The sequence below is a fragment of the Mytilus galloprovincialis genome, chromosome 6 (genome assembly GCF_965363235.1).
Source record: "Mytilus galloprovincialis chromosome 6, xbMytGall1.hap1.1, whole genome shotgun sequence".
Taxonomy (NCBI): domain Eukaryota; kingdom Metazoa; phylum Mollusca; class Bivalvia; order Mytilida; family Mytilidae; genus Mytilus; species Mytilus galloprovincialis.
The window spans coordinates 95478136-95505834 of NC_134843.1; the positions used below are offsets into that span (position 1 = coordinate 95478136).

The 27699-nt window shown below is 31.9% G+C and overlaps 1 protein-coding gene across 1 annotated transcript; it reads left to right on the forward strand.

The window, feature by feature from the left end:
* Nucleotides 1-6008: 6008 nt before the first annotated feature.
* LOC143078436 (uncharacterized) lies at nucleotides 6009-18559 on the forward strand. The gene is made up of 5 exons (XM_076253306.1): nucleotides 6009-6140; nucleotides 8869-9282; nucleotides 13941-13988; nucleotides 16416-16446; nucleotides 18251-18559. Exons 1-5 carry the CDS (start codon nucleotides 6083-6085, stop codon nucleotides 18339-18341), a joined length of 642 nt encoding a protein of 213 aa, XP_076109421.1. The 5' UTR covers nucleotides 6009-6082; the 3' UTR covers nucleotides 18342-18559.
* Nucleotides 18560-27699: the final 9140 nt, after the last annotated feature.

The window sequence follows — 27699 nt, forward strand, 5'->3', positions numbered from 1 at the left end:
CTGTTGACCCCTTTAGGAGTTATTGTCCTTTATAGTCAATTTTTAACCATTTTTCGTAAATCTTAGTTATCTTTTACAAAAATCTTCTCCTCTGAAACTACTGGGCAAAATTAAACCAAACTTGGCCACAATCATCATTGGAGTATTCAGTTTAAAAATTGTGTTCGGTGACAACAACAACAACAACAACAACAACAACAATACTTTATTTTAAGAGGGTTACACAGTTAGCTATATAACTAATCTTCCCTGAGGCCCTCATCATGAGAAATCAAACAAAATGCAAACATATACATTGCATACATTACTATAAAAAGTCAAGTATGATAATAATGTTTAATACAACTTGATAAAATGTGATGAAAAAAATAAACATGATGACATGATCAGTTTTTAATATTATTGATATAGCTAGGTTGATTTCAATAAATGATCTGTTATTTTGTATTTGAAAGAATTAACATTTGTAATATTTCTTAACGGTATTGGCAAATTATTCCACAAGAATGGTCCAGAATACATAAAAGATTTTTTGAACAATTCTGTTTTTGGTTTAGGGAGTATGAGGTTTCCTTGAACAGCATTTCTCAAGGGGTATGGATTTCTGTCTGAAACATAATGAAACTTGTTAGTAAGATATGATGGGGCATAATTTTTAATACACTTAAATGTCATCACTAACTTATGATATTTTATTCTCTGTTCAACTGTCATCCAGTTTAAATGTTTGAATAAGGGTGCAGAAGGAGCGAATGGGTCTGTTTCTAGTATTAATCTAGCAGCCCTCTTTTGTAATTTTAATATCCTTTTTAAACCCTCACTGCTACAACTACTCCACACTATACAACAATAATCAATTAGTGGCAAGATATAACCATTATAGAATAATTTTCTGCAGTCTAGATTTAGAAATTTTTTAATCTTTAATAGTAGATATAGTCTAGATGATATTTTTGAGCAGATCACATCAATTTGGTTTGTCCATGTGAGGGAAGGGTCAATTTTAATGCCTAAAAGACTTTCACATGTGGAAGATTGTATCACTTGATTGTTAATAGTTAAACAACTCTCATTGTAATGTGGCATTGCTCTTTGCTTCGTTCCAATAATCATATATTTTGTTTTAGTTTTATTGATGAACATATTGTTATCATTGCACCATTCCTCTACACCATGTAAATCTTCTTGTACCTTTGACTGTAGAGTTTGATAACAATTACCAGAAAGATGTAAAGTTGAATCATCGGCATATAAATCAGTGCAACAATTTTGCATATAAATAGGAAGGTCGTTTATGTATAATATAAACAGAAGGGGGCCTAATATGGAGCCTTGGGGGACACCATACTTGATATAAAGTTTTTCAGAATGAGCATTACCAATTTGTACTTGTTGAGTTCTTTCATTCAAATATGATTTAAAAAAAGAAACAGCAGTATTATCAAAACCCGACCCGGCCAACCAACCAAGATGGCCGCCATGGCTAAAAATAGAACTTGGGGGTGAAATGTAGATTTTGGCTTATAACTCTGAAACCGCAGCCTTTAGAGCAAATCTGACATGGGGGGTAAAATTGTTTATCAGGTCAAGATCTATCTGCCCTGAAATTTTCAGATGAATCTGACAACCCGTTGTTGGGTTACTGCCCCTGAATTGGTAATTTTAAGGAAATTTTGCTGTTTTTGGTTATTATCTTGAATATTATTATAGATAGAGATAAACTGTAAACATCAATAATGTTAAGCAAAGTAAGGTTTACAAATAAGTCAACATGACGGAAATTGTCAATTGAATCCTTAGGAGTTATTGTCCTTTATAGTCAATTTTTAACAATTTTCATAAAATTTGTAAATTTTAACTAACATTTTCCACTGAAACTACTGGGCCAAGCTCATTATAGATAGAGATAATTGTAAGCAGCAAGAATGTTCAGTAAAGTAAGATGTACAAACACATCACCATCACCAAAACACAATTTTGTCATGAATCCATCTGCTTCCTTTGTTTAATATTCACATAGACCAAGGTGAGCGACACAGGCTCTTTAGAGCCTCTAGTTTTATATATCTTTTAATACAATAACTAGGTCTTTTCATGAGGAATATTTCTTCCCAATTTACAACATGAGTTCCGTTAAAAAGGAATATTCGAGCGAGCAATAAAAAATAGTGTTTTTATATCACATATTTCTTACTTACAAATATATTCTACATTTCTTTTGCGTAAATTTCCTTGCACATGATCCTTACACCAATACTGTTACCTCAAAAAAATATTGTCACATATCAGTGCTTAATAAAAAAAAAACCTGAAAAGTAATTTACAAGACCGTAGTAGATACTACATAATAAGTTGAAAATGGCATATCAAGTTCATTAGAAGCGATGAAAATCAAATGCTCCGGCTGAGGATGAAATCTACCAATCCATAAATGAAATGCAACCTCTGTGCACAGTCGACCATTTGTACTTAAAGAGACCTTAAAATATGGCCATACAAAAAACTGAATTGACAAGTTGGAACAAAACGACTATCATGAATCAGGGTTGTTTATAACAAGTGAGTTATTTAAAAAATGGTTTGAAATGGTCAAGTTGAATCATGATTGGTTGACCTTAAAAGAATGTATGTGTCTAACATGAGCTCGGATATGTTCAACTAGTCGTAAACCCAATCACAACTTCCTTAATGGTTTGCGTCATTAACGAATGCGACTTATCATGGAATTTTTATTTCCTCTGTGCGACAAGATGGGTGCCACCAGTTCTACCCTCCCAGAACACCTGTTTTTATTCCGGCAATTGGTCGGTTTTGTTTTGCTTAATCTTTGGTTTTCTGAACAATTGCTTATGTGTTTTTTCTGATGGTCAAGATTATGTCTGTCTTTAATTTTGTGACTTGTGAATCTTTTTCGTTTCAAGTTTTTATCCGTGTTGAAGACCGTAATTTGACCTATAATGGTTTACATTTACAATTTTTTACTTGGGTGAGAGAGTTGTCTCATTGGCACTCATACCACATCGTCTTATATGCAATTAATCCTCCATTTTAAAAGAATTGCCAGGAATATGACAGTTGTTTTCAATTCGTTTGGTGTGTTTGACCTTTGATTTTGTTATTTGATTATTGACTTTCCATTTTGAATTTTTCTCGGAGTCCAGTATTTTTGTGATTTTACTTTTTCCTTCTTATTATCAACGTATTTGTCACAAAAAAACAAAACACAATATAATCAAACCTAGAATTCAGATATTAGCCTTTACTAATAAGATGAATTGGTTGATCATGATTGTGTAAACAAAAGTTGAAATTGGCATGATGTTTTCGTTAATAAGATAATGTATTGCCTACATACTTTATATATTCAAGATAATGTAGAATGAGATACATGTTGCACTTTGTAAATACAGCTATATATTTCCCAAACCACGCCACTTTTGGGGAGATTTAGAATTTTCATGGAAAATTAATTTTGTTTACATACTGGTTCCCAGTTATGGTGTCTGTGTTCCATCTCATAGAGACATAACTTGGGAATGTTACCAGTAAATATACATGTGCATATTGTTTACATTGAAATCTGTGGTAACCCTTCATTCGAGGTAGGGGTAGTTAAGAAAATAAGTGTTAGTTTGAACTCTGAAAAGTTCAGGGCATATAAACGTTGAAAATATGCCGCACAGCACTATATTTTGACCTTTGAAAAAAATTGTAGTGCCTATGAACTTTCAATTCTAAGATAAAAGAGGGACAAAAGATACCAAAGGGACAGTCAAACTCATAAATCTAAAACAAACTGACAACGCCATGGCTAAAAATGAAAAAGACAAACAAACACACACACAACATAGACAACTAAAGAGTAAACAACACGAACCCCATCAAAAAAACTAGGGGTGATCTCAGGTGCTCCGGAAGGGTGAACAGATCCTGCTGCACATGTGGCACCCGTCGTGTTGATTAAGTGATAACAAATCCGGTAAATAGTCTTATTAGGTAGGTCACATTCGTGAAAGGGAAGGGGATTGTAGTTACGACGTAAGAAACATATCCGATATCATTTGTGAAACGGTTATTCCATAACGGTCAACCAACACGTGATGGCGTCCGTTAAATTTACGAAGGGATGATTTCAACTTCACCATTCTAGATAAGATTTTTTTCAAAACTTCATAGTAAAAGTGGTACAGTTTTAGCCGTAAAAGGAGTTCCTATGGAAAATTGCATTGTCAATATTTACAGAAATGCAACCTAGATCTCGTTTTTCATATTCAACATTGTACTGTAAAAATATATACCAAACACTTTTACATTAATCATTATTTATGGAAGGTTATGTGTCTGTTTGCTCCTTCTCGAGATTCTGAGTAGACTCTGTTCACTATTTTGTCCCAGTGACAGCTTATTTAAAAACAGGAATATCATTATTGAATATAATACGACCACAAATAGAAAATGTACTGCAATAGATAGGCACATAAAATATACCCAGTTGAGTTAGTCTTTATAATAAAATGAAATACAGTAACTGTAATGTGTTTATTTGTGTAATGTTCAACAGCATTATGCGAAATTTCATAAGCTCTACAAGGTTTTGAATACATTTTGCGTATTGCGCAGTGGATGTTGCTTGACTGCAGATTCTACCTTGTCTCATAATTTGTCTTATCATGTTTAAGTACTTTGGTAAAAAAGATGACAGTTTTATCAATTTTCTCATAATTTTAACAAGTTTTAGAGAATACATTTATCTTAGAAGTAGTCTAGAAGAATTAAACATTTAGTATATGTAGCTTCATGCGAAAAGTAGCAGAATTACAAGACACGCGCTTTTGAAAAGTACTTTTAAAAGCCAAAATGTATGTATCTCATTCTTCACAAGAGTTGTTTTTGTATCCAAATATATCAGTCAAAATTTATTTGGATAACAACAACAACAATAATTTATTTTTTATGAGGATTTCACAGCTAGTTATATAACTTATCTTCCTTGTGGCCCTCATCATAGAAAATCATAAACAAAAATGCAAACATTATAACTAAGGTTTTTCTTATCCCAGATAGATTACCTTAGCCGTATTTGGCACAACCTTTTGCAATTTTGAGTCCTCTATCCTCTTCAACTTTTAACTTGTTAATAAATATTTTGATATGAGCGTCACTGATGAGTCTTATGTAGACGAAACGCGCTTCTGGCGTACTAAATTATAATCCTGGTACCTTTGATAACTATATAAGACAAATGATTTCAGAAAATCAATTGGGTACATCTTTCAATGCAATGTTATCATAATTGAGAGACAGATTTTTATTTTTTATTTCCTATATGTGACTGCAAAATTTCAATTGCCTTTTCATAGTATAGGCTCTTTGTGTTTCTTGGATATTTCCATAAGGGTTATGACCAGCATTTAATAGAACAATTATTTATTAGTATTAATAACTCATGCTTACTGGTTAAAGCTGTGGTCACACCTTACCGGATAGCTCGAATGGACGCCGACAGATGAAAAAAGGGTTTTGTATCCATTTGGTGTCCGTTGGTATATTGACCAAATAAAACGGACGGGTACGAATGCCTAACGGACACTTTGATATCCCATTTAGAAGATGCTAGATTTGTTAAAGGATTTCATTCATGAGCACTGGTCTGGTATACTATAACAGGGTTCTTTTTTCTACTTGGAAAACAGAGGCGAAGGATACCAGAGGGACATTCAAACTGTTGTCTCTTTCATAAGTCGAAAATATAATGACAACGCCATGTCTAAAAAAGAAAGGACCAACTGACAAACAGACATACAGACAAACAGACGTACACACAAACATACATACAGACATACAGACAAACACTTGTACATAAAAAACAAGATAGAAAACTAAAGACTGAATTTTCGCTATACAAATATATGACTATATTTAGATTTACTGATGTGATAAAACAATATTATACCATAAAAGAATTGTTGAAGTAAACCTCCGGAAATTTGCGTAATATATCAAACAGGAAAAGATAAAGTTTGATACATCAGACAGAATGAGGAAGTTTTTGTAGCCAATATCAAGTTCATTTGCTTGAAAAATGCTAATTTATTATCTAATTCTAGCTGGACTTATGTTAGTGTTTATGCAGACATGTCGTAAGTATAACAAATGAATCTAATTGTTCATGTGTGCTTTCCAATTCTTTAACTATTCCATGAGGTTTAGCAATCGACCGTTTTATTCTATCAATGTTCAAGGCATTGAATTCACTGATTCACAGTGTTTCTAGTGCGACTACTCGTGATACAATTGGATCGACATTAACAGGTACACCGACCCTACTATATAGCAAATAAAAAAAAAATTGACAGACAAGTTTGCCTTATTAAAAAAAAAAAAGAAAATTTACGAGTTGACAAATTATGACTTAATTCTTTTTAAAGTACCATATTGCATTCTTCAATGATTGAATAATAATAAGTTATTACTTGATTTATTTCACTTGACTGGGCGGAGTTTAACCGGTTCGCTTATTCAAGACAAGTCCATCTATAAACAGGTGTTTCGGGATAAACTCATCAATGAAGTGTCCAGTTATTCGTCCAATATCATACACTCAGTTCATTTGGATATCAGTTAAGTGACACTGATAGGTGATTAGAAATCAAGTATAATTATAACGGCCATCATATCCTTATCACACACATCTTCAAATAGACTGTCCTAATGCAAATTAAAACCTAAGCTCCGCCCGATCAGTAGAAATAACATTGGTAATATCTGTGCTTTATTTCTGGATATAAATGCTGATTTATTCTTATGTTCTTTGTTCATTGAATTTACTTTTGATACAATATATGGTCTTTTGTTTACTGATAGCTCTCTGATGTTAGCTTGAGAATTGACAAAAAAGTTCTAAGAAAAAGTGTAGACATTGCTTATTTCAACCACCAATATTTTTTCGTAATGTTCATTAATAAGAAGTCGGGGTAGGTAGCATTGTTACAAAAGAATTAGTTTTTTCATTTTAAAAAAGAAAGGTGACAAAAATGATATAAAATCTTACAGACCAATCATATTACCTAATGTTGATTACAAGATTTTAGCCCGAATCATGGCGAATAGACTGAAATTAACATTGACAAAGATCATTAGTAATACACAAACTTGTTCTGTAATAGGTCGAGATATATCAGACACTGTATGTAGTATAGTTAACGTTATTGTTTTAATAGACGAAGAAGAGTTAGAAGTTTATTTTTAAAAACGGACCAAGAAAAGGCCTTTGACAGAGTTAGTCATGATTTTTTATTTAGTGTTTTAGAAAAATTTGGTTTCGGAGAAAGATTTAGAAAATGGATATCAATTTTTTACACGAATGTTAGAAGTTCTGTGAAGTGTAATAGGCATTTGACCCCATATTTTAGTTTTAATAACGGAATAAAACAAGGATTTCCTTTAAGTTCGATCCTATACACTATTGTTTCAGAAACATTAGGACAGGCAATTTTACAAAACACAGACATTACTGGTATAAAAATACCTGGCTCAAATATTTATTCCACTATTTTTCAGCATGCTGATGATACAACCTTTTCCTTGGCAAATAGGAAGTCACTTTTTATTGTTTTTGATATTCTTAAAATCTAAAGTGGTGCTTCAGGTGCTAAAATCAATAAAGAAAAATCTGAAATCCTAATATTAGGAAATGGATATTTGTTACAAAATGACATTGAGCAGTTAGGTATTAAGATATGTGATAATGTAATAGAAGTTTTAGGAGTTTGGGTAGGAAAATTTCAAGAAAAACGCAATATATTAAACTGGGAGAAAAAAATCAGCTCCATTACTACTGTTTTAAATTTATGGAAACGGAGACATCTTTCACTTCATTGTAGATTTGCTGTTATATCATCTCTTCTGATGTCAAAATTATGGTATACACTTACAGTGCAGACTATGCCTTCTAAGTATTATTTACAAATTAAGAAAATATGTGTTGATTTTTTATGGAATTTTAAAACTCATCATGTGGCATATGAAACAATTATTTTAGAAAAATCTAAAGGTGGTCTGCATTTTCCAGACATAATGCTCAAAATGTTTGCCTTTAGATTAAAATTTCTTAGTAGACTATTAAATTCGGATTATTTTGCTATGGAAAAATATCTGTATATACTTTTTTCAAAAATAGAAAATATGCTTGTCAGTCTGCCTCCTGAATGTGTACATTTTATCAATGAAAATATTAATCCAGTTTCAAAGAATTTTGAAGTAACTGCAGATTGTTTTTCTTTTTCTGTTGAAGATAAAGAAGTTCCTATGCCACAAAGTACTCGAACTTTTTATAATCTCTTAATACAAATTGTTGGAAAATTTCCTGTATCAGAATCTTATTGGATCGAAAAGTATCCAGAATTAGAACTTTCAAAATGTTATATTATTTAAAATTTATATATCTTGCCTGGTGAATGCAGGGAACTTAATTTTCAAGTACTTCATAGAACTTTGTTTACTAAAGTTAAACTTTTAAAATGTAACATGACTGATAATGACACTTGTCCAGTGTGTGCACAATCTAGAGAAGATTTAGAACACATGTTTATTAATTGTGTCAATTTGTTACAATTTACTGATTTTTTTAAGGATTTTTTATTAAATTTTATGTGCAATGTTGATGATAACTTTGTAAATACGCTTGATTTTGACCAAGCGATGCTTATGGGTTTTTTTAAGAGAAGTAACGGGTTTAATTTTTATTTCGCTAATTTTTAATGAGTATAGCAAGATTTAGTATCTATAAAAGAAGAATGTAGTATTGCTTTGTACTAGGGACCCTAACACAAAGATGAAAATTAAAATCAATCTTCCATTTTTTTCCAGATAATATTGTATCTTGCCAAGATGTCTCCATGGTACTAACACGTACAGCTCTATTTCAGCAAGAAAAACTTAAGTTTCGATGTAGTCCTTCTAATGTGGCAAGGTGGGGTGGTGTAACACACATCATACTCTCTAAAAATACATCAGCTGGTTTTTATGACATCGTCAGTGTTTTTCTTAATTTAAAAACTCTGCAAAATCAAACATTTTGGCATCGGTCGGAATGGCGAAATCGTGCCACTGCTATTAGAGAATATGTAAACCCAGTCACCACTTCGTCTGGACTAGAGTTTGACATCTCAGCCGATAACGTTTTATGTTCAGATGAAGGAACATATCGCTGTAAAGTCATAGGTTCCTCAACTGACAACCAGGCAGTACATATAGATAGATTTGGAACAGTGAAATTCAAAGGTAGACAATTAAAACAGAAAGATAGAATGAGGTGTAGAAAAGAATTTTTTTAAGCAAGTTATTAATCATGATATGGCTTAGATTTCATATTATACTTATTTGGCGATCAAATTAAAGCCCTAGGTATTTTGAGTTATTTTATTCAGTTTATCGAATAAAGGCATTGTTTGATTATCAACTTACTTTTGTTAAGATAAGGTAGGACTAAAATATTATGCAAACTGAATATAAATACGCTCAGATCAAAATAGTTATCAAGCCAAACAAGAATATCATATTTTGAAAAATAATTTAGAAGTAAATAACATAGTACATAATACACCTATTTCCAGAATAAGAAATAAACTTCAAGGACGTTCAAATCGGTTTGTGTTTGTACCGGCCGACAAAGCAGCCATCAATGCTGTGGTGGTATGCCGTAAATACTACACGGACGTTCTTAAGAAGGAAATTTTAAATTCATCTACATTCATGGCCATGCGCTCCACACAGAGTCATATAGTAAACAAATATATCATAACCACATCGAAGCTTAAGGCTTCTTCTGAACAATTGAAGGTCCCTACTATGTATTGGCCACCTTAACTACACAAAACAAACTTTAAATATCGTTTCATCTCGGCCTTTAGTAATTATTCTACAACTAATCTTTCAGTGCTTTTAACAAGAACCTTAACTACTATCATATAGTATATACTTTTAGATAAATTTGGAGTGTAAAATTTTTTTTGGATGTTTTAGATAAATTTGGAGTGTAAACAATTCTTTGGATGTTTTAGATAAATTTGGAGTGTAAAAAAATCTTTAGATGTTTTAGATAAATTTGGAGTGTAAAACATTCTTTGGATGTTTTAGATAAATTACTTGCTTTTGATGGTACTTTTGATTCTGTTGGCAAATTTGATTTTTCTACTCTTTACGCTACACTTTCACACTATTTTATCAAACAAAAGTTTTCCTATTTAATGAAACTGTCGTTTTGTAAATCTGAATGCAAATATATTTGCTGCAACTCATTTAAAGCCTTCTTCTCTAATGAGAAAGGTAAATATGCAAGATATACTTACTGGAGGTGTGATGAGATGATTGATAGTTATCAAAAGTACCAGGATTATAATTTTATACGCTAGACGCGCGTTTCGTCTACATAAGACCCATCAGTGACGCTCAGATCAAAATAGTTAAAAAGCCAAATAAATACAGGTTGTAAGTATCCCTATTGGCACTAATTGCTTCCTTTAATAACAGACTTGTTTTTGTACTGTTATGAATCACAGTTTATGACCAAACTCATAAAAGACCCGTCGAAATTGCATTTTATAGATAAATTCAACAACACGTATCATTATCTTGATGATATATATTTTCGTTAAATAATGAAGAATTTCTCAATATACTGAAACTTACCCAAAAGGAACTTACTTTGAATAAATCTAATGTAAACGGTAATAACTGTCATTTCCTAGATTTCGATATTTAGGTTTTAAACGGGAAACTCCACACTAAAATTTACGTCAAAAGGGACGATCTTTCGTTCCCTATTGTTAATTTTCCATTTTTAGATGGTGATGTTCCTTTGGCACCATTTTACGTTGTTTATATTTTACAGCTCGTTCGCTATTCCCGTGTCTGTTGTGGCGTTTTTGATTTAACGAACGTAGATTATATATTACTGGTAAATAATTAAATAAAGGCAACAGTAGTATACCGCTGTTCGAAACTCATAAATCGATAAAAAAAAAAATCCGTGTTACAAACTAAAACTGAGGGAAACGCATCAAATATAAGAGGAGAACAACGACACAACATTAAAATGTAACACACACAGAAACGAACTAAGCATTAGACAAAATCCGATGAGACCAACAAATAAAACATCAAAACTAAATACATGAATTTGGGATAGAAAAGTACCGTCACACATCGTATAGTAATGTGAATTCACACTCAAGTATAAGAGGAAACAAACGACACAACATAAACAGAACGTTAAAATGTACCACACACAGAAACCAACTATAATATAACAATGGCCATATTCCTGACTTGGTACAGGACTTTTTTTTTAAAGAAAAAACTGGTGGGTTGAACATGGTTTTGTGGCATGCCAAGCCTCCCGCTTTAATGGCAATGTTAAATATAACATTAAAATGACAACATAACATTACAGGACTACAATTCAAATAAATAGGAGAACATATTAGACAAAGAAACACACGATGAATAGCTTACAAAAGGCAGCAAGTTTAAATTTTAATACGCCAGAAATGCGTTTCGTCCACACAAGACTTACTAGTGACGCTCAGATACAAAAGTTCGAAAGCCAAAACAAGTACAAAGTTGAACAGCACTGAGGACCAAAAGTTCAAAAAAGTTGTGCCAAATACGACTAAGGTTTTCTGCTTGGGACAAGAACATCCTGAGAACTCTCAGATTAAGCCAGGGATTTCGTTACCATAAATTACTTAAAACCTTTACTATTTTTTTTCATAGATATAAAGATTTGGTTGTAAAGTTTGGTTGTACTTGGTAAACTTGTCGATGCTTTAAATAAACTTATTCTAAAAGGTTACTAATTCAACACTGTAATAAGATAATTGAATGTTGTTTTTATTGGCATAACTTTTGATTTTTTTATCAGTAAATTAAAAACAAACTAAATATTACTAGTATGTTATAAACATATACACATTCACGGATCTACAATATGTCGATACCTGTATCTTGGCATTGCACAAGTTCATGTTTTTCGCTGACTGTTTATGACGTCTTTACACTAAAGCCATTGAATGTTGGATGTGTACGGATTGATAATTTTGTTTTAGATGCATGATTTTTTTATTAGTTGTTAGTAGCTCAGAACTAACTGTCTGTTAACTTCGAGTACTCTGAGATCTGTTCCTAGTGTCTTTATTGTTGTTGGAATGTACAAGTACCTGGCCACGTTCACTTGTATTTTTGTCAATCTCAAGTTTTTAGCCCTTTTCAACTGATTTTTATAGTTCGTTCTTATGTTGTACTGTTATACCACTGTCCCAGGTTAGGGGGAGGGTAAGGATCCCGCTAACATGTTTAATCCCGCTCCTTGAACTGATTTTTATAGTTTGTTCTTATGTTGTACTGTCATACCACTGTCCCAGGTTAGGGAGAGGGTTGGGATCCCGCTAAAATGTTTAATCCCGCCACATTCTGTTTGTTTGTGTCTATCCCAAGTCAGGAGCCTGTAATTCAGTGGTTGTCGTTTGTTTATATGTTACATATTTGTTTTTTGTTCAATTTTTGTACAAGGCCGTTAGTTTTCTTGTTTGAATTGTTATACATTGTCATTTCGACCGCCTTTAATAGCTGACTATGCAGTATGGGCTTTGCTAATTGTTGAAGGCTGTATGATTATATATAGTTGTTAATTTCTGTGTAATTGTGGTCGCTTGTGGCAATCATACCACATCTTCTTATTTTATAATCAACATTGGGGAGACCAAAGTCGTTCGCACACACCTTGTAATATAAGAATATTATCCTCTACAACTTTGTACTTGTTTTGCTTTCTAACTATATTGATTATAGCTTCACTAATGAGTCGTATGTAGACGAAACCCGCGTCTGGCGTTTTAAATTATAAGCCTGGTACCTGTGATAACTATTTAATAACTGATACACCTGAATGCATATCATAAAATAATTTTAAGATTTACCAATAATTTTTCTGGCCGATAAAATATTTGAAGGACTTTTCAGCATGATTTGATAAATAATATAACAGAATAGGCAGGACGTGAACAATCGTTTTGATAAAAATCTTGTATAATAAAACCTTCTGAAAAGCGTTTATTATATTTATGATTCTGAAAGTTTTTTGAAGAAAATAGAAACACCAAATTTATATAAAATTTGAAACAACAATGCTCAATTGCACACTTTGCACCAACTTAGAGATGCGAACGTCATACAAAGAATCAAACGGAATATACCTCATACCTGGCTAAGAAAAGAAAAGTTACATCAGGAAATATAACACAATTCTAACTTATCAGTCAGTTACATACCTTCTGCCACATTGTATGGCGTTTATGTATCTCAATTGCAACGTTATCTTGCATATTTATACTAGACGGACTTCAATAGAAGGGGTCTGCTACTTAAACATATAGGCAAAACTGTTCCTACAGAGTTATGGGGGAAAACGACTGAAGTCAACACTACTTACATTTACTGTCACCATCACGATATGTCTATGTATCATCTCACTAACGACATGATTTTTAAATCTTAGAACTTTAGATACAAGAACAATCTTCTAATGTGTATATTTATCGAATCTTCTAATCTGTAACTTTAGCGAATCTTCTAATCTTTAACTTTAGTGAATCTTCTAATCTGTAACTCTAGCGAATCTTATCCTATTCCCTTTTGCAACAGTTCGCCTTGATTTAGCATGGAGCAAAAATTATAAAATTAAACAAAAGGAACAGAGTTTGAAAGATAATTTATTTACAGAAATTGTCTTTTTAAACGGTTTATTTTTTAAGAATATATTCATGTTGACGTCTTTTTCAAATAACCAATTAGATGAATTGCTGACAAAAACATTTCTAGGAAAATACTTATTACTGTACCAGTGAAATTCTTGTGATTACAAAAATGTTTTTAATTAACAGATTTAAAGCTAAAACAATCCACTACTTTAACCTATGACGAATCAACAGGTATGGTATTTAAGATTATTTCTATCCGTGAAGAAAAGTCTACAACCGATATGCATATTTCTCTAATTCTTTGACAATTTATACCTTTCTATTCTCATTGTATAAAAAATAATAATCAATGTGTGATCTAAGAAGATGATGGGATGAGTTAAAGGGTCATAACCTTAATCAGCTTATTTAAATATTCTAACAAGGGTTAATGAAATTGACAACTATGTGAAATCTCGAAGGCAATCGAAGGGGATTTTCGTTTAACAAAAAAAACAAAAAATATTTTTTAATCATTAGAGAAACAAATTCTTACATTGTTACTCATGGATTATCGGATTTATCTAATCTCGATAGTTAAATAATAAATACCAACTATCTCGATTGGATAAATACGATAACCAACTGGTATCAATGTCAGAATCTATATAAAAGGATCTTTATGGACTATTTCTATAGTAAAAGTGCTTTGTATATAAATTTATAAGTTCAATAAATATCATGTGAGAATGCCGTTTACAAGAAACATAGACTAATTTTATAAAACCTTCATTCAATTATTTCCTGGATATGCGTCCACAAAAGCTTATTATCAATGTACCGGAGTTATAGTACAAAAAAAATATCAAAGAAAACTCCGAACAAGGAGAGTGGATTGAACATCCACAAACATGGTTATACCCGCCAGTTATGGTGTGTACCTGTACAAAAATCACGAGCTTTAATTTCATTGGATGTTGTTTGTTGCTGTGCATAACATCTGCTTTTCGTCAATAATTGTTTTGTACATATATAATTTGAGTGACACATTGATTGAAAATAACTGTGTTCTTCTTTTCCAGCAGTAACATGTTCACTATTAAATCGGAGGGCGCAATGAAATGATATACATATAGCGGTATAATTACAGTCTTGTAAAAACACAGTAATTGTTGTTTATACAATATAAAAAAAATAGTGGTATGACGGCCAATGAGACAACTCTCCACAAGTGACCACAATGACACAGTAATTAACAACTATAGGTCACTGTAGGGCCTTCAACAATTACCAAACCCAAGACCGCATAGTTAGCTATAAAAAGCCCAAAAATGGCAATGTAAACCAATTCAAACGAGAAAACTAACGGCCTTATTTATGTACAAAAAATGAACGAAAATCAAATATGTAACACAAAAACAAACGACAACCACTGAATTGGATCTACATAATTTGTGAATCAATTAAGGTAGATCATTGGTTAAGGTTTCTTGAGATAGAACTTTCTTATACTTTGCCAAAATGAAAGATTTTACTATGCTCTTTTCAAAAATATAATAAAAGGATGGATCACCGTGCTTTTTTTGAAGCTATGAGTCGTTGCTTAAATTTGCTCAAAATGATCATGAAAAAAACACATTTTTTTGTCATAGAAAAAACTATGAGATATAATTTGGAAATAAATTGTGAGAAGATAGGTTTTATAATATTTTTTAAGAAAATAAAAGGAAAAAATGGTGTCACCAAACTCGTTTTCTTGCTACAAGTAAAAATAAAAATTTCCCTATCAGTCCAGTATAAATTTGTTATTAAATGGCTTAGTTGAAAAAAAAAATTTTAAACACAAATGTTTGTTATTTGTTTAAATATTTTAAGTAACGCAAATAAATTAGCAAGTTTTCTCCATATAAATAAACAGTCTTATCCATAAAATTGCACATCTGTCTAAAAATTTGCAGATTTGGGCAAATAACTTGACTGATTGTGCACAGCAATAGTACAATCCAAGATGGCGGTATACTATGAATATACCCTAAATAAAACATAAATGTGTTTATATATATATCGTTAACAATATAAGTAATTTATTGATTGAATTACATTTAATTTGATAATTTAATTCATTTCCAGTCTGTTCATCCGAAATGAATACAATTTTAATAGCTTGCATTGCTATTCTAATAGCAGGGATTCTCATAGGATTTGCGATATCGGTTTTGTTATACAAAAAAAGTGAGTTAAACTTCAGGAATATGACAGTTATTTTCCATTCATTTAACGGTTTGCATCAAATTCCATTATATTGACAACGATGTGTGAACAAAACGAACTGACATAATAGGTGAAATGTCAAAAGCAGGGGTACGGCAGTCAACATTGTGTTTTAATTTTAATAACTATAAAAACAAACAAATATGTGCCAAAGAAGCAAACAATTACAAGTACATTCAAGAAACCTTATAAAAGAAACATGATAATGGTACAGAAATGTGTAACTTACTTGGATATACTTTGAATTGAAATTATTTTTCCGGACATTGTTTTCTGTATGAACAAATTACTTCAGGCAATGTAAGCTTTTTAAAGATTAAACTACAAATTTTATTACAAATAGCAAGTACACATAAATCGAGAGCTTTAAACCTTTTTGTAATTTCATGGTTTTCTTGTAACTAACAGGTGTCATTGTTATAAAGTGGAAAAAAGAAAGGTGAGATCTTAGTTTTAACATCTTATCCCTCACTAGTAGATTTAATAAATAAACTAGAGGCTCTTAAAGTCATATGAAACGAGTGAGTGGTGAAACATAATGTTTATCCAATTCTTGAACCAATTCATGTATATATCATAAACTTAGTCCTCTGTGCACGATTTTATCATTATTTATGCAAATATATCATATAATCGTCAATTTTTTTTCTCTCTGTTTGTTATAATTTAACAAATATGGCTTGTCATTAAATGCCGTGTTTTGAAGCCGAGTTTTACCGATTGTCACCTTATAGTAAACAAATCACAAAAAGCATGGGTATTGAGCACGTGTTTAACATGTATAATCAGATATTTGTTTATTTCAATGACAGATCCATGCGTAATGCGATCACCGGATTTTTACGTGGAGGGTTACGCTCGGGTCACTATGCATACGGAAAATATTTCGGCGAATTGCTTCCTGGAAGCAAGCAATTAAAAATAAGTAAACTTCTTCTAAATGTGGACAAATAAAAGAATTTTCCTCAGAAAAAAGAATATGTACATAAGTTGTATAATGAAAACTATCCATTTAGTTATAAAAAACATATGCATATTTTTTTTTAATTTGAGGTTTCTTATGACTTTAAGAGCCTGTGTCGCTCACCTTGGTCTATGTGCATATTAAACAAAAGACACAGATGGATTCATGACAAAATTGTGTTTTGTTGATGGTGATGTGTTTGTAGATCTTACTTTACTGAACATTCTTGCTTCTTACAATTATCTCTATCTATAATGAACTTGGCCCTTAAGTAATAGAGGAAAATATTTTGTAATTCATGAAAATTGTTGAAAATTGACTATAAAGGGCAATAACTCCTTAAGGGGTCAATTGACCATTTTGGTCATGTTAACTTATTTGTAGATCTTATTTTGCTGAGCCTAATGCTGTTTACAGTTTATCTCTATCTATAATAATACTCAAGATAATAACCCAAAACAGCAAAAATTCCTTGAAATTACCAATTCAGGGGCAGGAACCCAGCAACCAATTGTCCGATTAATCTGAATATTACAGGGCAGATAGATCTTGACTCAATTAACAATTTAACCCTGTCAGATTTGCTCTAAATGCTTTGGTTTCAAAGTTATAAGCCAAAATCTACATTTTACCCCTATTTTCTATTTTTAGCCATGGCGGCCATCTTGGTTGGTTGGCCAGGTCACCCCACACATATTTTTTTTAACAAGATACCCCAATGATGATTGTGGCTAAATTTGGTTAAATTTAGCTCAGTAGTTTCGTCGGAGAAGATTTTTGTAAAAGTTAACGACGACGACGGAGGTCACACAGGAAGAAGAAATATAAAATAATTTTGTCGTTTAAAGTATTTTCAAAATTATAATTTCACATGTTAAATGGTCCCTGTCTCTTACGGATGTAAACCGTGAAACTGTTTTGAACAGTAACCAGTAATAGGCCGTATATGAATAAGATATTCGCATGAATATCACATAGAAAATTCATGATGTAAAACAAGTATATACTAACCTCATGTTTACAGTTATCTTACATGAAATTACGGGGGCAATACTTTTCTTGTGTTTGATAAAACCCTTCTAAATATATTTCTAAACTGTATATATTTAGAGAGAAATATTCATTTTGTGTTTTAAGAGTTCCTGGCTATAGCATAGGTACTTCTTTACCCTAATAAAAAAGTGCATAATATTTTTTTATGTGTTAGTGAATCAACGAAAAAAATAAAAAGTATCAGCAATGTCGAAATTATTAATTTTATGTTATTTATATTTTACAGAATATATACAGATACAAACGCGACGACAACAACAGAGCATGATTATGATTCAACAACAGAATATCACATGTACAATATGGCAGAAGGCTGATTATTCTTTTATTGAGATTAAGATGATATTTTCTTTTGTAGACATATGGTATCTGCTCTCTGGTCGGGTTGTTTGACACATTCTCCATTTTCATTCTTAGTTTTATTTTGGTACATTGGAAATATGCAAAAACTGTTAGATTATAATAATTATTAAATCAATTGATCGAAACCGTCTTTTTCTTTTTACGAAATAAGCATGATGTCATTGCCATGTTGCTTTTTCATCTTTCCGGGACCACTGCATAATTATTTGTTCAATAATATCATTATGCTTTTAAAATTTAGAGATATGTATTGTGATTTAATTTCTTTATAACATGAAGTAAGCTAGTTAAATACCATTTAAATTGTGTTTAGTTTTGACATTTATCAGTGCGTTGTCATGTTGAATTCAAAAATTTGTACTCAAATTCTGTGTTATGAAATTATTTTAAATTTGGATAAGAACTTCATACTGTGTGTCACGATCATAGTGATCCTGTTTTCTCTGTATGTTTATAATGAACAGTTTGATGATATATATATTTATCGTTATTTTTGGCATTTTTCCTTTGATCTTTTTTTGTGATAATCTTTCATATCATTCTACTTGCTTGAGATGTAAATTTACCACTAGAAACGTGGCGTTGCTAATTAGATTGATATGAAATTGACAATGTCGTCATAGGTAAAATAGCGGTAGACAGATTATCATTGGTCATCTCAACTCGATTGCTTTTCTTACTTTCGCCGTACCGGCTCAACCGAAATCAATCAATCTAGTTGATATGATCAACGATAATCTATGAATAAAGCATGAAGTTTACATTACATATTACAACGAAGGTCTTTGTATTATAGAAAGGCATGATATTTCATCAGGAAGCTTATACAATTTCATCATTTTTAGAAACATTATTTGTACACACACTTTTTACATTGGTGATACATTGGTGATACCGATTTCGGTCGAACAACATTACTATCCAATAAACTGTAGTGTACAAATCGTGTATAACTTAACTCAATATTGGTTTGTCAGCATATAAACACAAAGGATGATAAGTCTACAATAGTTATTTGTCATCTATTTATGTAAAATTATCAAACTCAGCCGAAAATTTGTATTTTGTATCAATGTCAGAAGTATGTATATGAATAATTGAGATGAGTATAGCATGAATTCTAGCAGTGAATGATAGGAAGCCGAACGACACTAACAAAACATATTTCAAGTCATATTTGATTTTAAATAAGAGGTAATAGTATCTTATATATCTGGACATAAAAATTGGTTCTTACAAAATATGTTCAACCGGACTTTTGTTGCACTGCAGTGTTTGTTGTTTCTTTCTTTTCCTCTTTTGTTGATGTATTTACAACAGTTTTAGTTTGTAACCCGGATTTTTTTTCTATCAATCGATTTATGAGTCTTTCGAACAGCGGTATACTACTGTTGCCTTTATTTGGAAAGGTCCTCCTCAAATTAAAATACGAAATAAAAAGGAGCATCATCAGCTACTTCCCTTTGTCTACTATAACTTAAAACCTATGTGTCGAAGGGAAAACACTGGTTAAAATTATTTAGAAGATTATTGAAAACCAATCTTAAAACAAAAAACAAGATTCTTGTTGATATCTTTTAACAATTCGAAAATTTTGTTATATATATATATATATATATATATATATATATATATATATATATATATATATATATCCGTTCATCCTTATTGACTCTTAAAATTCAAGAGTCTATCTAAAAATGAGGGTACTTTTTCTAAAACTGAGGGTACTTTTTATATGGCCTCCCAAATACCGTTTCGATCCCTAACATCACTGAAGAGACATTTATTGTCGAAATCCGGATCTGTTGTGCTAAAAAAATATTGACACCGTATGTTTGTAGCATAACATCGTGGCCACAAGTTGATTTTTTTCTGTTTAGTATTAAATTTATATTAAGATCCATTTTGTTACTCTTGTGATCAATTTTATTTGGCAATCGCCAATGGCAGTCAGTAGGGTTAAAGAACATCAGTTGTTCGACCTGTTAGTCAAATGCGTTTTGTTTAAATATACTTTTTCACTTTTTTGGTCTTTTGGAAAATGTTGTTTGTGCTGTTTTTAGACCCTTCTACAACGAAATTTGTTTTACATGCACACGTATAAAAATTGCGGTTTTTATCTAACGCAATCATAGGTTTGAACGTAGTTTTCAATTTAGACTCGTATATATATATATGTGTGTGTGTTATATATAGCGGAAATCAGCCAAGAGATGTTGTATAACATAATTAGTCACCAGTGAGAACATCTCACTTTCCTGTCTTCAGCAGTTCACCACTGCTGCACATATGATCGTAGATAGAAACACTACAACAAGGATTAAACTGAAACTGCCACTCAACTATCAAGGTTGCAACCATGTATCAGCTTCTAAAGGGGGCGTGAATCAGATGTGGATACTTAAAAATTCCAAAGATCTTTTAGAGTACATACAATCTAACTCTCTTTCATCTTGTAACAGTATTAAAACATTTGACTTTTCTCCTCTTTACACTAGCATTCCACATTCCAAACTAAAAGACAAATTGAAAGAGTTGTTATTGCTTTGCTTTGTAAAAAAGAATGGCCAACGTAGATACAAGTATCTTGTCTTAGGGAGGGATAAATCCTACTTTGTAAAGGATCACTCTGATTCGAACAAAAAATTCTCTGAAACTGATATTATCAAGATGCTTGATTTCTTGATTGACAACATATTTGTTACGTTCGGAGGACGTGTTTTTCAACAGACTGTCGGCATTCCAATGGGAACAAACTGTGCCCCTCTACTTGCCGACTTGTTTCTTTATTATTATGAGGCTGACTTCATGCAGGAACTTCTTAGGAAGAAAGATAAGAAGTTAGCAATATCCTTTAACTCTTCTTTTCGCTATATAGATGATGTTCTTTCACTAAATAATTCAAAATTGGTGACTATGTGGAACGCATCTATCCAATCGAGCTAGAGATAAAGGATACTACAGATACAGTTAAGTCGGCCTCATATCTTGACTTACATCTAGAAATTGACAATGAGGGTCGGTTGAAAACAAAACTTTACGACAAAAGAGATGATTTCAGCTTTCCAATTGTGAACTTTCCATTTCTAAGTAGCAACATTCCAGCAGCACCTGCATACGGGGTATATATCTCCCAATTGATACGATATTCCCGTGCTTGCATTTCCTATCATGATTTTCTTGATAGAGGGTTGCTGCTCACAAGGAAGCAATTAAACCAAGAGTTCCAAATGGAGAAGTTGAAATCATCCCTTCGTAAATTTTACGGACGCCATCACGAGTTGGTTGACCGTTATGGAATAACCGTTTCACAAATGATATCGGATATGTTCCTTACGTCGTAACTACAACCCCCTTCCCTTTCATGAATGTGACCTACCGAATTAGACTATTTACCGGATTTGATATCACATAAGCAACACGACGGGTGCCGCATGTGGAGCAGGATCTGCTTACCCTTCCGGAGCACCTGTGATCACCCCTAGTTTTTTGGTGGGGTTCGTGTTGTTTATTCTTTAGTTTTCTATGTTGTGTCGTGTGTGCTGTTGTTTGTTTGTCTTTTTCATTTTTAGCCATGGCGTTGTCAGTTTGTTTTAGATTTATGAGTTTGACTGTCCCTTTGGTATCTTTCGTCCCTCTTTTTTAACATACACTTAAACCCGTATAGATTTTATTTAATATCTCTTGACAGTAGATGATCATCTACTCATGTTCTTTAATAGTTATCCCACGAGGACACGACCAGAGGGTGATCTCACACTGACACACCAAGTCCGAATGGGGTAACTATTTAACATCCCATCCCGGCTGTTTCAGATAAGACGAAAAACCATTTACAATTCATAAAATCTAGTTTAGAACGCCACACAACCATTATAATTAGGGATGGCAACGAGTACTGGAGTAATCGAATATCGCTCGGTAGGACCGAGTATCGAATACCAAAATGATACGCGACTAATCGGTTTCCTATTAGAATGTTGTTGTGTACTTAATCTTAAACAAAAAATATTATTAATGAGAGCGACTCCCGGTCATCAGTAAATTCTAAGCATCGCCCTTTTGTCGACCATTATATATGTTGTTTTTACGGTTCCTTAATACTGTTGTTTGAGTAACACTTTTCTATTGACATTAATTAATTTACTTGATTAGGTTATTGCCAATTTACATAATTAGTACATGTAACAAATATACAGTACTATAAATTATGGTTTAATTTTTTTTCTTCAGTTTGGACTATTACCTTGTCCTAGGTAATTATGTTGAGGGTTTTATGCAATGAGACACCGATCCACAATTCATAAAATGGGTATAACTTTGTATCTCTATCTTGTAAATGTATTACCGAGCGAGTACTCGAGTATCGCTCGGTAAATCCAACGAGTAATCGATTAGTGAATCTTCACCTAGTTGACATCCCTAATTATAATATACTTTATATATTACTATATGATGTATACCCTTTATGACCCCCGAACACGACGAGTAGATGTCAAACAATGTCAACTCGCCCCACTGGCCAATAGGTCTACACTAAATCGACACTTTATAAAAACGTCGCCCCACTCTTGTTTACCGACTCGCCCAACTTTTGAAAAAGTGTAAAATCAAATTTAACAATCAGACTGACAACTCACTTATTAACAAAAAGGGTTTAAACCCCACTGAATAAAGGTCTGCCAACTCGCCCCACTTATAAAAATATCTTGCTTCCGTTAAGCATGTTAAATTACTGATAGTTCGTATCGAGTCGTCCTGGTGTAGTGGTATGTGTCGTGGGTTGGTATGCTAAAGGTCTTGAGTTCGAATCCCAGCATATACACTATATTTTTTTTTACGTGATTTAGACAGATAGTCTTTTCTGTATAATTCATTATAAGTTTTATCGTGGATTTGACATTCCCGCCAAAATGTTACAGAACAAAGGAAAACATGCATAACTAAGAAACTCAAACTGGGGTTTTCTGGTAGGGGTGATCCGGTTCAGATCACCCCTGTTAGAACAAAGGAGCTGGGATGTAAGGTTTTTGCTAACTTGTTATAGATTACTATCTATAAGGAATATGTCGAGACATATTTCGCCAAATTACATGTTATAAGTGTTTGTACTAGCATGAGAACCATAACGGGTGCCGCATGTGGAGTCGGGTTTACGAACAAATCCGGTGCACCTGATACCATCCACAGTTTTGGTAGGGCAGGTGTTAGTCAAATTGGGTAGTCTTTAGTTTCTATGATATGTTTTTGTGTACTACTTTTTTTGTATATTGATATTTATCTTTCTAGCAAAGGCGTGGCCAGTTTAATTTCGACGTATGAGCAAACTCATAGTAACATTCTGATAGTTTGCGATCACTCTAACTTGTATGACAGTTGCATAAAATTCATTTATAGATATTTACAAAAATGTGTAATGAAACAGACATAAAAGGTAAAAATGTCAAAAAGGGGTACAGCAATTAACATTGTGTTGTAATATAAGCCACTATTTAAAAAAAAAAAACAATATATCAACAAAGAAAAACAAAACAAAAAAGATAAAGCACATACGAAAAAATGAAACACAAGCACAACAACATAGTAGTGAGATTTGAAAGTACCGAGTCACGCCTAAATGATATTACCAAAATGTACCATACAGCACACGTCCATTATTTGCAAAGACAAATAGAATGAGACTATAATACGTTATTAAGATAATAAACAACGTCCATTCAAATAATCTATACCTCAAGACCATCATGTCTTATTTGTGAAGTTGACACGGATTAATTATCAGCAAGTTATTGATATTCTTTGACGTTTTTTACATAACCTTTATCCGTCAATATTATGCTCAAACACTGGTAATTTTTAATATTACTATTGACAATGAGATGTGCACTGTTCGTTCCATAGGATTTACGACAATTTGTTGAAAAAGGAATTCCAGCAAACTGATCACTTGTTCCTCTGTGTGGTGTGTTTTACCTTTTTGTTCAGTATTAAAATGTTCCATATGACTGTACCAAGTCAGTCAGGAATATGACAGTTGTCATCCGTTCGTTTGATGTGTTTGGGCTTTTGATTTTGCCATTTGATTAATAACGTACCGTTTGAATTTTCCGGAGTTCAGTATTTTTGTGATTTTACTTTTCACAAAGTCCGAGTAAGATATGTAATCTCTTGAATACTGTTCTTTTCCATGTGATTGTCGACAATTTGTTGAAAACGTTAACCTCCAAGTTCAACAATTATTGAAACTTCAGCATACTGATCACTTGTCCCTCTTGATGGCATGTTTTACATTTTTGTTCACTCTTAACAAAATATGCCTTAGGTAACCCAAATTGATAAATGTATAGAGTATGCTACCATTTTTGTGTTGGAGAGCATTATGGATTATTTACTATTAGACTTTTTTTAATTTCATATGGGGAATGGTGGTTTACAGTGTTGAAAAATTCAAGGTTTCAGAGAAAGATGGAGATTTAAAATATTTTTTTTTTAATCCAAATATGTTTAATACCACTACGCGAGTAAACAGTTTCACAGTGTTTCTATAGACCTTCTTTCACTGCAGACAGATATTTTTGTTTATGTAATGCAGAGTTCGTCTTCGTCGACCATGTAGATTAGACGGATAAACCCGTTGTTTGTCCAATCTGTCTAAAAATGATAAAAGTTACATTCTTATAAACGAAATAAATAACAAGATTTCTAAGTTTCAAAATTTAAAGGGGCATGTCGTGGATTTCGATAAATAAAGAGACTAACCTTATCCTTATCAACAAGTGAACGTATGCTTAAAAAGATTACACCGTGAGACATATATTTCTTTTCTTTTCTTTAACTATGAGTTTGACTGTCCCTCTGGTATCTTTCATCCCTCTTTTGCAAAGGCGCACATTTCAATGGTACATTAATTAAATACACTTTCCATAATACAATATAAAATATAGAATAGTAGAAATTCATGTAGTTCTTTTTTTTTTTTGTAGTAATCTACCTCGCAATGGACATGTAATTCAATGCATTTTGCAAATTGGAACCCATTAAATGATTACAGATTTCTTAAACCAACTACTACAAATGTATGACATATAACGGGTTAAAGAGGTAGAAAAATTGAAATTTAAGGAATTAATTTCGGCAAGTAAAGAAATAAAGAGATTGTGATATAATTTTTTTGAATTTTGACTGAATTCTTACATTTACTTGAAGACTAACATTGTTATTTATTTGTTATGAAAGAGAGCTGAATGAGGCATATGCATATATACATTCAATAATCGGAAAATATATATCAATGTATATGATCAACTCGTTATATAAAGATTAATACTAAAATTGTATTCATGAAATTCTTACAGAATAACGTGTTTTTGAGATGATAAAACATTGACCTAAAACAAAATTATAGAAATTATTCATCTACTAGACCCTCAAACATTTATTATGTTTGAAATTAATTCCAACATTTAAAAGTTTTTTAACGATGAAAACTATGATTTTTCTTTATGTATAAAGTAATAATGTTATCAAAACAACTTATATCACATCATCCTTGATCTCGGTATTGGCTTGCAGAAATGTTTCAATACACACGGATATAAACCGTACGCGAATCCCAATTAAACTCATGACAATAAACTCATCATAAATACCAGGACTAAATTTTGTATATACGCCAAACGCGCGTTTCGTCTACAAAAGACTCATCAGTGACGCTCGAATAAAAAAAAAGTTAAAATGGCCAAATAAAGTACGAATTTGAAGAGCATTAAGGACCAAAATTCTTAAAAGTTATGCTAAATACAGCTAAGGCAATCTATGCCTGAGGTAGAAAAGCCTTAGTTTTTTCAAAAAATTAAAATTTTGTAAACAGTTAATTTATAAATATAACCATATCAATGATAATTCATGTCAGCACAAAAAGTGATGACTACTGGGCTGATGATACCCTCGGGGAAATAAATCTCCACAGCAGTGGCTTCGACCCAGTGGTTGTAAATAAACTCATCACAGATACCAGGACTAAATTTTGTATATACGCCAGACGTGCGTTTCGTGACTCATCAGTCAAATTATTGCTAACGAGATTTTTTTAATGTTTTGTTACAGCTGATAAAACAAACGACTACACTTTGCTTTCTACATGTTGAACAAACATGTGTGACATTGACCTATAATGGTTTACTTTTATAAATTGTTATTTGGATGGAGAGTTGTCTCATTGGCACTCACACCACATCTTCCGATATCTATGATCAGCATATAATGTGAAAATAATGAAGAAAACATTAATGTCTTAACAGTTTCTATTTCATTTTTTCAAGACAGAGAAAATTAGCCATGTAATATTTAAACATAACTGAAAGAATAATTAGATAGAAAACGTTTTGCAATTTTACAAACAATCATTTTTATTGCACTTATCAAACTTTTTTCGTCCTTCTTTGCACCCAGTGTTTTAACTGTAATTACTTTGTAGCATCACCACCGAACAAAGAGCGGCGAAAGGTACCAGAGGGACATTCAAACTCATAAGTCGAAAAAAATACTGAAAATGATATGGCTAAAAAAGAAAAAGAAGAACAAACAAACTATATTAGACAAAAATTTCATCGAAGCGGTGGAATAAATAAATGTAAAGTCAGGTGAGTTCAAATTCTTTTGATTTTCATTATATCTTGTTGCTGGCAAGAAGGTTTTTGTGATACTGAATCAAAATAATGTAGCTACTATTAAGAACTATTTATGATTTCGAATTGGCTTCTATTTCAAATATGGTCACAATCGGACCTGTTGGTACCTATTCAAAGAAATATGTGACGAGTTAAAAACACATTTATCATCCTTCAGCTATTCATTTGAAGTTTTCGTAAAACAAAGTTAAATTTATTCAAGCTTGAACAACAATGCATTACGAAATAAACTATTGTTTTTACAGATAAATTCATGTAAGAAAAGCTTATATATTGTAGGGAAAATACTTTTACTGTACAGGTAGTAAAATAGATATGTTTTGCTTCGGAGAACCCATATCCAGTTGTGATACGTCACAGTGGTAAAATCTGTTATAAAACTTGATTATTTCACATTTTTTTTCAAGTATTTTCTACGTCGTTTTTTTTTTGTGATTCATATCTTATACTACTACTTTGAAAAAACCTATTGTTAGCTATAGGCATTTGAGTATTATATCTACCAGACAGAGAAAGTTTAAATAGCTGAAAGTTAGTTAGAATGAATAACATGTATTTTTGTAATTTTATTTTAACTGGAGTTATCAGTATATAGTCATATTTACTGTAAGTAAAATCA

Bases quoted from the DNA above. Each gene is read 5' to 3' on its own strand.
- LOC143078436 (XM_076253306.1), top strand. From the start codon at position 6,083: ATGCTAATTTATTATCTAATTCTAGCTGGACTTATGTTAGTGTTTATG. The intron at 6,141-8,868 runs GTAAGTATAACA...ATTTTTTTCCAG, and splicing joins AGTGTTTATGCAGACATGTC to ATAATATTGTATCTTGCCAA. The intron at 13,989-16,415 runs GTATGGTATTTA...TGTAACTAACAG, and splicing joins AACCTATGACGAATCAACAG to GTGTCATTGTTATAAAGTGG.